The 12027-nt window shown below is 45.5% G+C and overlaps 1 protein-coding gene across 5 annotated transcripts in view; it reads left to right on the top strand.

The window, feature by feature from the left end:
* CUNH16orf70 (chromosome unknown C16orf70 homolog) overlaps positions 1–12027 on the top strand; it is a 36453-nt gene that overhangs the window by 3622 nt on the left and 20804 nt on the right. For all 5 annotated transcript variants that reach the window (XM_021716704.1, XM_021716699.1, XM_008066832.1 and 2 more), the window contains one exon: positions 7440–7522. In XM_021716704.1, coding sequence (XP_021572379.1) covers positions 7440–7522 — 83 coding nt within the window. The remainder of the gene's footprint in view (positions 1–7439; positions 7523–12027) is intronic.

Genomic DNA, 12027 nt, shown 5'->3' with positions numbered 1-12027 from the left:
GGTGATCCTTCTGCCTCAGCCTTCCAAGTAGCTGGAACTACAGGCGCGCACTACCACACCCGCCTGATTTTTTGATTTTATTGTAGAGATGAGGTCTCACCAATTTGCCCGGGTGGGTCCTGAACCCGCGGGCTCAGGCAATCCACACACCTCAGCCTCCCAAAGAGCAGGATTACAGACTGAGCCACCGAGCCTGGCTTTTTTTTTTAAGTCATTTTTCACCTCTCAATCTTCTCCCTCCCTGCCCTCAACATATTCAAACTACCCAAAGCCCGTAGGGATAGGCCTGGGAAAAGAATCTGTGCTTTAGAATTCCCTCCCTAGGCTAGTGACCCAGGTACCTCTAGTCACCACAAGCTTGTAAGGTAGGTGTTAATTTCATTTGCCAGATGAGGAAGAGGCTCAAAGAGATAGAGATGATAAACAAGTAACTTAACTGGGTGTAGTGGTGCACGCTTGTGGTTCCAGCTACTTGGAAGGCTGAGATGGAAGGATTACCTGAACCCAGCTAATAGAGTCTGCAGTGGTCGTGAGCTTGCCTCTGCACTCCAGCCTGGGCGACAGAGTGAGAATCCTACTCAAAAAAACAAAAACAAAAAAAACCCAAGTAGATGAACAGGCATTTCCTGCTTTTCCTGCTTCCTACTGCTCTTCCTTCTGAGGGTGGGCTCAACTTTGTCACTAGGTTTCTTATTTGAATCTGTGCAAATGCAGATGTATCTGGCTCTTACAGTCATCTGCCTGGATAGATCATTACAATGGGTAGCTGCATGCCATTTCTTGGCTGCCTTCCTGGCCTTTGTATAATGTTGGGAGATTAGGGAAATGTCAACAACACAGGGACAGGAAAACCTAAGCTAAGCAGAATATCTCTGAATGCCACTGTGAGTGGTGGAGTAAAGGCAGTGCAAATTTGAAATAATGTTTTCCTTTTTTTTTTTTTTTTTTTTGAGTCAGAGTCTCACTGTCGCCCAGACTGGAGTGCAGGGATACACTCATGACTGCCTCAGCCTTCCAAGTAGCTGGAACTACAGGCAGATGCCACCATTTTTTAATTTATTGTAGAGACGAGGTCTTGCCAAGTTGCCCAGGATGGTATTGAACCCCTGGACTCAGGCAGTCTTCTTGCCTCTGCCTCCCAAAATACTGGGATTACAGGTGTGAGCCACTGGGCCCCATAGAAATAATGTTTTCTTTCTTTCTTTTTTTTTTTGAGTTGGAGTCTCCGTCGCCCATTCTGGAGTGCGGTGGATGCTCCCAGCCACCGCAGCCTTGACCTGCTGGGCCCCGGCGATCCTTCCGCCTCAACCTTCCAAGTAGCTGGAACTATAGGCGTGCGCTACCACACCTGGTTAATTGTTTATTTATTGTAGAGATGAGGTCTCGCCAAGTTGCCCAGGCGGGTCTCGAACCCACAGGCTCAGGCAGTCCACTCACCTCGGCCTCCCAAGGCTCAGGATTACAGGCTGAGCCACCGAGCCCAGCCCGAAATAATGTTTTCAATGAGAATTGCAGAATGTATTGATGTGGAGGCATGTCTCTAAATTTGTTTTTGAAGCTAGTCTTGAAAATGCCCAAAGAAGGTAGATTTAAAGGGTCTGTGGAGAAAATGCCTTCTCAAGATTGCCTTGTTTCATAGAGGCTAAAGACTCACTCTGTCGAAGGCAGCATGTACCTCTGTGGACTCTGCTCACAAACATTGAAATAAATAAGAAATGATCTTGTGCTCTGAAGAGCTTAGTCTAGTGATAGGGAAAGAAAGAAATTGTTACTTTTATTATAATAAAGTGGAGAATGTATAGGGTACTGTGGAGGGGGAGAAGGGACTTTACCTGTCCTGGGGGTTCAGAGAAGGCTTCCTATAACCCATAGGAGTCATAAATCTTCTAGTCAAATGAAAGAAAAAAAGAAGTAGGAATAACAGATGATGTGTGCAGGGAACTATAAGTAATTTGGTATTATAATTAGAGCATGATGTACTGGCGAAAGAAAAATGGGTTTCCCAAAGTCCCATTTCTGTTTGTTTGCAGCTGCCTGGAACACTATCAAGGAGCCTCTGTGTTCAGTGGAAAAGAGGATACTATTAGTAAAATTTGTTGTGGGCTTTGGGGTAGGAAAACAGTTTGGAGACTAGATTTGGAAGGTGGGAAAGAAGGAAGAATCCAGAGGTTTCTGACTTGAGAGACTGGGTAGATGTTGGAGATACTGAGACATAGAATACAGAGAAGATGAAAAGGTCACTTTTAATCTGTTGACATATGTATTTGCCTTTAGATGTACAAAGAAAACAGATTGAGATGTGAGTCAGAAACTGGGTGGTTGATTGAATGAGGAAGAAATACAGCCTATCTTAGAGAGCTGCCTGGTAAAGTAAAGAGAAACAGCAGGAAAGAGTTGTGCTGGTAGAGAGGTGATGGGAGTCCTTGGAGAGGAAGTGGTCACCAGGATATATGATATAAAATCTCTCTACGGCCTAATTACTTTGTTTCACAGATGTTTATGACCACCTACAATTATGCTAGGCACAGTAATTGGGTGCTGGGGCTACAGGAGTGAACAAGACAGTCAAGGTTTCTACCATCTGAGAGGATATAAGAGTGACTAACAGGCCAGGTATGGTAGTTCATGCCTGAAATTCTAGCACTTTGGGAGGCTGAGTTGGGAGGATCCTTTAAGGACAGGAGTTCGAGAGCAGCCTGAGCAACACAGGGAGACCTCAGTTCATTAAAAGAAAAAAATAGCCAGCTCGGTGGCTCAGCCTGTAATCCCGTGCCTTTGGGAGGCTGAGGTGAGTGGATTGTCTGAGCCTGCGGGTTCCAGACCCGCCTGGGCAGCGAGACCTCATCTCTACAATGAATCAAAAAATCAGCCGGGCGTGGTAGCACATGCCTGTAATTCTGGCTACTTGGAAGGCTGAGGCGGAAGGATCGCCGGAGCCCAGCAGGTTGAGGTTGTGGTGGCCGGGAGCGGCCACTGCACTCCAGTCTGGGCGACAGAGTGAGACTCCAACTCAAAAAAAAAGAAAAAAATAAAAACAATTAAAAAAAAAATTAGTTGGAGTCTCACTCCGATGCCCAGGCTGGAGTATAGTGGCACACTCCCAGCCACTGCAGCCTCAACCTGCTGGGCTCACAAGATCCTTCTGCCTCAGCCTTCCAGTTAGCTGGAATTACAGGTGCGTGCTACCATGCCCGGCTAATTTTTTTATTTATTGTAGAGACGAGGCCTCGCCATGATGCCCAGGGTGGTCTTGAACCCCTAGGCTCAGGCCATCCTCTTGCCTCTGTCTCCCAAAGGTCTGGGATTACAGACCTTAGCCACTGCTCCCAGCAAGATAAATATTTTTTTAAATGGGGAGACTAATAAATAAATAAATGAGATGGGAGGCTTCATTAAATAAGACAGGGAAGTGAAATATGAGCCAATACCTGAAGTATGAGGAGCCAGCTATGGGAAGAATATTTTAGTAGCAGCAAGAGCTAGTGCAAAGGCCTGAGGTGAGAAAACTCGACGTGTGCTAGTAACAAAAGGGCAGCATGTTGAACAGTAGAAGGAAAGATAGCGATAGACATGGTCACCCAAGCACGGTGGCTCATACCTGTAATCCCAGCACTTTGGGAGGTGGAGGTGAGAGGATTACCTGAGCCCACAGATTCGAGACCAGCCCTGGGCAACATGGTAAGAGCTCATCTCTACAATAAATCAAACATTAGCCGGGCGTGGTGGCACGTGCCTGTAGTTCTAGCTACTTAGAAGGCTGAAGCGGAAAGATCATCCAAGCTCAGCAGGTTGAGTGCTGTAAGCCACTGCACTCCAGCCTGGGTGATGGAGTGAGACTCCTACTCAAAAAAATTAAAAGAGATAGACATGGTCCACAATATTCAGGGCCTTTAGATGATTACATGGTATTAGGATTTTATCTCTGTAATGAAAAGCTATTGGGGATTATAAGCAGGCAAGTGATGAGATCTGATACATAGATTTGTACAGTGTAGAAGGGTGACCATTCTGTTAGACCTGGGACAGTGCTGCTGTTTCTTTACCATTCATATGGTTGGTTCCCTTTAGAGGCTATTTGTAGCCCTCCTTTACCAGTAGCTATGTGATGACCAGTCACCGTGGCTGCTTTGTTTCCAGATGGGTTTCTCTCTTTGTGACTCAGGATCTGAAGATGCTGAGACCAGGACTTTGATGTGGTTAAATGAAAAGAAACCTTTCTCCATAAACTGGTATGTGCCATGTGGTTAGATAAGTCATGTGGCCTTCTCTTTCGTGGCACATAACTAACTGAGCATATCTGTCTTCTTCATGGGAATGTTTGTTCATTCCCTCTGGGAGATACAGCATAGATGCTCCTCCACTTTTTTTTTTAAGTTGGAGTCTCATTCTGTTACCCAGGCTGGAGTGCAGTGGCATGCTCATGGCCACCGCAGCCTCGACTTGATGAGCTCAGGCAATCCTTCCGCCGCAGTCTTCCAAGTAGCTGGGACTGCAGTCATGCACCAACATGCCTGGCTAATTTTTTGATTTATTGTAGAGATGAGGTCTCGCCAAGTTGCCCAGGCTGGTCTGGAACCCGCAGGCCACGCAGTCCTCTCATTTCAGCCTCCCAAAGCACTGGGATTATAGGCATGAGCCACTGTGCCTGGCCAGTGCTCCTCCATTTCAAGAATCGCAAGGCTGAATGATGTATCAAAGTTGTTCATATTCTCAGCAAACACTTTTTGTGCCTTGACTGTGTGTCAGGCCCTATACTATAAAAGACTGAAAAGGACTTAAGATATAAATCAGGCTGGGTGGAGTGGCTCACACCTGTAATTCCAGAACTTTGGGAGACTGAAGCAAGAGGATTTCCTGAGCCCAGGGATTCAAGACCAACCTGGACAACATTTATCATCTCTACAGTATATCAAAAAATTAGCTGGGCATGTTGGCACACCTGTAGTTCCAGCTGCTTGGAAGGTTGAGATGAAAGGATTGCCTGAGCCAGACAGGTTGAGGTTGTGGTGGCCGTGAGCATGCCACTGCACTCCAATCTGGGCAACAGAGTGAGACTCCGACTCAAAAAAAAAAATTATAAGGCAACTCTCCCAGTTTCTTCCACTTTCTTCAGATTGAAGAATGGCTTCTCAAATGAGAGTGGGATCAGATTGTTTCAATACTGATGGGCCACAAGCTTTTAACCTTCTAATTCTTCTAATTCTCCTTTTTTGTGCATCTTATCTCCTTTATCTGGAGGTCGACTGATCTTCAATGTGAGCCACCATGCTGCCCTGGGATGATGTGATGATCCCTCTCTCTCCCTTTTTCTCACCACCCACCCTACAATCCTTCAGTTCCACTGAATAAATATTTGTTCAATGGCCATTGGGTGGTCAGTTCTGCACAGGATGCAGGGGATCCAGACAGTGGTGAATAATAGACACACTGTCTTTGTATTCATGAAACCATGAATCTGTGTTTTTAAATTGTTTTGGACCTGTCTCTGTGTATGTTTCTTGTTTAAAATATAATGGACTTTAGGCCAGGTGTGGTGACTCATGCCTGTAATCCCAGCAGTTTTGGAGGCGGAGCTGAGAGAATTGCCTGAGCCCAGGGTTCAAGACCGACCACCCTGGGCAGCATGGTGAGACCTCGTCTCTACAGTAAATCAAAAAATTAGCTGGTATGGTGGCGTGTGCTTGTAGTACCAGCTACTTGCAAGGCTGAGGTGGAAGGATCACTTGAGCCCAGCAGATAGAGGCTGTGGTGGACTTGAGTGTAACACTGCACTGCACTCTAGCTGGCAGCAGAGTGAGACTCCAACTCAAAAACAAAAACACATATATATGGACTTTTTTTGCACATCTCATCTCCTTTATCTGGAGGTCAACTGCTCTTGAATGTGAACCACCATGCTGCCCTGGGATGATGTCCTGATCCCTCTCTCTCTCCCTTTTTCTCATCACCCACCCCACAATCCTTCTGTCCCACCTTATAAATATTTGCTTAACAGGCATTGGGTAGTCAGCTCTGCACAGGACGCCAGGGATCCAGACAGTGATGAGCGCGTGTGTGTGTGTAAATAATGAACTTTTTTTTTGAGTCGGAGTCTCACGTGTGTGTGTGTGTGTGTGTGTGTGTGTGTGTGTGTGTGTAAATAATGGACTTTTTTTTTTGAGTCGGAGTCTCACTGTCACCCAGGCTGCGGTGTAGTGGCACACTCATGGTCAATGCCTCCTTGACCTACTGGACTCAGGCGATCCTTCGCCTCAGCCTTCCAAGTAGCTGGAACCATAGGCACATGCCACCACACCCAGCTAATTTTTTGATTTATTGTAGAGATGAGGTCTCACCAAATTGTCCTGACTGATCTCGACCCCCCTGGGCTCAGGCAGTCCACTTGCCTCGGCCTCCCAAAGTGCTGGGATTACAGGCATGAGCCATCCCGCCTGACTTAAAATGAATTTTGAAACAAAATTTTTGGTGATCTCTGGAATGTTGGAGTTGTCATTGGGATTTGGATGACTTAAACTGGAAGCCTATGTAAATCTGCTTTTAATGGCCATGAGTTCAAAAACAAAGTGAATGAAATTTTTGGTAAAGTAAGTTGATGCTAGTGGATGTGGGATTTTAAACTTTTTATTTTTTAATTTTTTAATTTTTTTTGAGTTGGAGTCTCACTCTGTCGCCCAGACTGGAGTGCAGTGGCCGCTCCCAGCCACCGCAACCTCAATCTGCTGGGCTCCGGCGATCCTTCCACCTAAGCCTTCCAAATAGCTGGAACTACAGGCGTGCGCTTCCACGCCCGGCTAGTTTTTTTGTTTTGTTTTTTTTTTTTGATTTATTGTAGAGATGAGGTCTCACCAAGTTGCCCAGGTGGGTCTCGAACCCGTGAGCTCAGGCAATCCACTCACCTAAGCCTCCCAAGGCGTGGGATTACAGACTGAGCCACCAAGCCCAGCTTTAAACTTTTTAAATGGGTCCTTCTAAGTCATGTGCTCTAACAGAATCTCATTTGAGGGATGTGTAGACAGGTGCTAGAGGGGAAGAGCAGGTACCTGCTCCCGGTCATACCTAAGGCATGGCAGAGTGAGGACTAAAACCCTGGTCTACAGAGTCATGCATTCAGTGCTTTTCTCACTCTGTTCTTTGGTTTATGCTTATTTTGTCTTCTCAGAACACTTGCCTGCTTGGGATCAGTGTGAAAGTTCCTATTTCCAGGAATCCTTTCTGTGTATTCACTGCCTCCTGTTAGACAGTCTGAATAGTAGTGCTTGCTGCTTAACTTTATTTTAGCTGTTACTGCATATTGAACTTTCATTCAGTCATATATCTGTAGATCTCCGTAGCCCTCACCCATCACCAGGCTTTGCTGCAGAGACCAATGCCTAGCACAGTGGTAGATGTCAGTAATTGGATAGCCCAAGAAACCACACAGGTGTCTTGCTTTATTTCAGGAATGCCTCTGGCTCAGGCAGTAGCCATTCTTCAGAAGCATTGTCGCATCATCAAAAATGTCCAGGTTCTCTACAGTGAGCAGGTGAGTGGTGACTGATTTGTTTACTAAAATAGTGTCCCTAGGCAGTAGTCACCTCTGTCAGAGGCTGACTGGTGGGGATTGCCATGTTTGAATGGGAGAATCTCCAATGCCAGAATAATTTTCTTTGATTCTGAAACTTTTGCCAGGCTTGGAAGAGCAATAACAACTGAACCTGTTTTTTGCCTATGCTTGACTTGTTGTCTACAGACCCTTAGACAGGGACTTTTCAGTGGGAGGTCATCTTAGGGGCTTTAAACATCTGTGTGTTTAAAGTTCTCTTTTCTGCTTTGTTGGTTGGTTCATGTTCAAGATTGTTGCAGTGCAGATCTCAGCTAACACAGCATACCAGACTTGAAAGGAAACAGATATAGCTCACTGCTTTATCTCTGTCAAAGAGCAGTCTCCTCTTCACTGAACTCTGAAACCTGCAGTTCCATGACACAGACCATGTGCTGCCATGTCAAACAGGTTTTGTGGTACTGTATGTGTCACAAGCTCAGGGAATAGTTTTGGGCTTACAGAGGCTAAAGGATGTCCCCAGTAGCTTTTGTGAAACCTTTTGAGTAATGTTTGATTATTTCAGTTCTATTTGTTCCAATTAATTTCAGTTCTAAAGCAAATGATAGCTTGTTTTTTTTTTTTTAATTTGAATTGGAGTCTTGCTCTGTCACCCAGGCTGGAGTGCAGTGGCACACTTATGGCCACACAGCCTTGACCTGTTGGGCTCAGGCGATCCTGCCACCTCAACCTTCCAAGTAGCTGGAATGACTGGCATGTGCCGCCACACTCAGCTAATTTTTTGGTTTATTGTAGAGACAAGGTCTTGCCGAGTTGCCCATGCTGGTCTCAAACGCATGGGCTCAGACAGTCCTTGTCTCCACCTCCCAAACTGCTGAGGTTACAAGCATGAGCTACTGTGCCCAGCTGATAGTTTATTTTTCATATGAAGAATGTTGTAGATTACAGTTGGGTGAAATTTCTGTGAGGCTTCTCAGTTTGGCTTAGAGCAGAGTTAGAACTGGGCCTGCTACTTATACCTAGCGATTGCATTCTATAGCACTGTACCCCTCTGTCAGCCTGGTGAGGTCCCATGTGAGATGGAACCACAGGCACATGCCACCACGTCCAGCTAATTTTTTTATTTATTGTAGAGATGACTTAAACTGGAGGCATATGTTTTTGTTTTGGGGGTTTTTTTTTGAGTTGGAGTCTCACTCTGTCGCCCAGACTGGAGTGCAGTGGCATGCTCCCGGTCACCACAGCCTGGACCTGCTGGGCTCCGGCGATGCCTCAGCCTTCCAAGTAGCTGGAACCACAGGTATGCACTACCACGCCCGGTAATTTTTTTGATTTATTGTAGAGATGAGGTCTCACCAAGTTGCCCAGGTGGGTCTCGAACCCGCGGGCTCAGGCAATTTACTCACCTCGGCCTCTCAAAGCGCAGGATTACAGGCTGAGCCACCGAGCCCAGTCAACTGGAGGCATATGTAAATCTGCTTTTAATGACCATGAGTTCAAAACAAAGTGAATGAAATCTTTGGTCAAGTAAGTTGATCCTGGTGGATGTCGGATTTTAAACTTTTTAAATGGGTCCTTCTAAGTCATGTGTTCTAACAGAATCTCATTTGAGGGATGTGTAGACAGGTGCCAGAGGGGAAGATCTTTCTGAGACAGGAAAGTCTCCAAGTAAGTGCTTGAGTAATCATGTGATACCTATCACAGAACAGGGGACTTGGAAGAGTTGGCAGGGGTTCCTTGAACCACAGTGCCAAAGTGGATTCTCTCTCTCTCTCTTTTTTTTTTGGAGTTGGGATTTTACTCTGTTACCCAGGTTGGAATACAGTGGCACCATCATGACTCATCACAGACTTGACCTCCTAGGCTCAGGTGATCCTCTTGCCTCAACCTCCCTAGTAGCTGAGACTATAGGCTCATGCCACTATGCCTAGCTAATTTTTTGAATTTTTGTAGAGAACAGGTCTCACTTTGTTGCCCAGGCTGGTCTCGAGCTCCTGGGTTCAAGCAATCCTCCCACCTCGGCCTCCCAAAGTGCTGGGATTACAGGCGTGAACCATTGAACCTGACAGATTCTAATTTTTAAAGTGAAGGATGGATGATGTCTTATCTTTGCTTTCAGATTATTTCTTTTCTTTTTTTTTTTTTTTTGAGTTGGAGTCTCACTCTTTCGCCCAGACTGGAGTGCAGTGGCTGCTCCCGGCCCCTGCAGCCTCAACCTGCCGGGCTCCGGCGATCCTTGCGCCTCAGCTTTCCAAGTAGTTGAAACTACAGGCGTGTGCTACCACACCCGGCTAATTTTTTGATTTATTGTAGAGATGAGGTCTCACCAAGTTGCCCAGACGGGGTTTGAACCCGCGGACTCAGGCAATTCACTCACCTCAGCCTCCCAAGGCGCGGGATTACAGGCTGAGCCACCAAGCCCGGCTGCTTTCAGATTATTTCTAACCTGACTTTTAGTGTTTAGCCCATGAGGGAATTGCCTCACGACAAACAGCAGCCATTAAAACAGGAAAATGGTCATGCTTCTTGAGCTTATAACCATGTACACATTCAGTTAAATCAGATTTAAGCCCCTAAGATTGTATACATTTGAAAATAGGCTTTCAGGCCAGGTGCACTGGCTCATGCTTGTAATCCCAGCTACTTGGGAGGCTAAGGCAGGAGGATCACTTGAGCCCAGGAGTTGGAGGTTGTGGAGTGCGGTGATTTTGCCACTACAGTCCAGCCTGAACAACAGAGTGATACTCAATTCAAAAAAAGAAAAGAAAATAGACTTTAAACTTTCTTAACCAATTTGTAAAAATGAAATTTATTTGTTAACATTTTTAGATTGACTTTTGAACTTTCAAGAAATTTATTTATTTCTATGTTGTTTGAATGACTTACAATGACCACTGTTTATTCTTCAGAATAGGAATTACAAGAACAAATGCACCCCCATGAAGGTACATTCCACTCTCTTCCCCTTGGCCAGGTCTTATCTGAAAGGTAGCTAAACACAAGAAAAGTGACATGAAATCCCACGGTGGAGACTGTTGCCGAATGAACTCAAACCTTACTTTGATTGCTTTCGGTCCATTTGACACTGTATTTTCTTTCACAACTGCTGTGACTTCCATTCCAGTATTCAGAAGCACTTTGCTAGTAGTCCCAGTGTCATTGGAGAAGTAGATCAAATCATGAATCATACCATAATCACTATAGTACCTTGTCACGTCACCCTGTACAGTTTTCAACTTACTGTCATCGAAATGGGTAAACAAAGAGATTATTTTGGTCACAAAAGCAAGTCCATACTATTTTTTGTGTGTGTATATGTGTGTGTCAGGGTCTCACTCTATTGCTCAGGCTGCGGTGCAATGGCATGATCATGGCTCACTGCAGCCTCAACTTCTTAGGCTCAGGCAGTCCTTCTACCTCAACCACCCGAATAACTGGGGCTACAGGTGTATGCCACCATTCCTAGCTAATTTTTTAATTTTTTGTAGAGACAAAGTCTTGCTATGTTGTCTAGGCTGGTCTTGAACTACTGGGCTCAAGAAGTCCTCTCACACTGGCCTCTTAAAGTGCTGGAATTGCAAGCATGAACCACTGCACCTGGCCCTATGCTTGGGGCTTTCTAATCTACTTTCTTAGAACAGCCCGTAAGAGAAGAAATAAAGGTATTCCCATGAAAAAACCAGAACTCAAGAGTAAGTTTTGAGAGTCACTTGAGGTCATCAGGGCTGTGTTCACTGCTTTGTGCTGCCACTCTCCTCCCCCAGGCCTTGAAAGTGGCAAATGTAAAAATGTGACGCCTTAGATTTTAGACTTAGGCCTTTCAGAAAGAAGCACATATGATAATGGGATGTGAATTTCTTGAACTCTCAAAAAATTTATTTATTTCTGTGGGGATAGAGGAAAGGAGTAAGAGTGTCATCTCATATATAATAATATCAGATGGTAGTTTTTCTTCCTAAAATTTGATCTAAAACATTCAAAGAATGAAATGTGTAGTCTGTGGATGGTACAAAGAGCCTAGGTGTGAATGGACATAGGTTCAGCTGACATGCATAGGCAGTATCTGCTGAGTTTAGATCCTGGGCTAGGCTGGTCTGAAGGTAGTGAGTTATCTCAATTGATTATTCACAGTCAGTTACAGATTGAACTTCTTGTTCTACTTTCTTCCCCCTTCTCACTACTGCACTTGACTGGTCTTTATTTATTTATTTTTTTTTGAGTTGGAGTCTCACTCTGTCGCCCAGACTGGAGTGCAGTGGCCGCTCCCGGCCACCGCAGCCTTGACCTGCTGGGCTCCGGCGATCCTTCCGCCTCAGCCTTCCGAGTAGCAGGAATTACAGGCATGCACTACCACGCCCGGCTGATGTTTTGATTTATTGTTGAGATGAGATCTCGCTGCCCAGGCGGGTCTTGAACCCGTGGGCTCAGGCAATCCACTCACCTCAGCCTCCCAAAGGCGCGGGATTACAGGCTGAGCCACCGAGCCC

The sequence above is a fragment of the Carlito syrichta genome, unplaced genomic scaffold (genome assembly GCF_000164805.1).
Source record: "Carlito syrichta isolate Samal-C Ts95f unplaced genomic scaffold, Tarsius_syrichta-2.0.1 Scaffold106255, whole genome shotgun sequence".
Taxonomy (NCBI): domain Eukaryota; kingdom Metazoa; phylum Chordata; class Mammalia; order Primates; family Tarsiidae; genus Carlito; species Carlito syrichta.
Note: the sequence above shows the minus strand (reverse complement) of the source record. Positions and strands in the feature narration are given on the sequence as shown.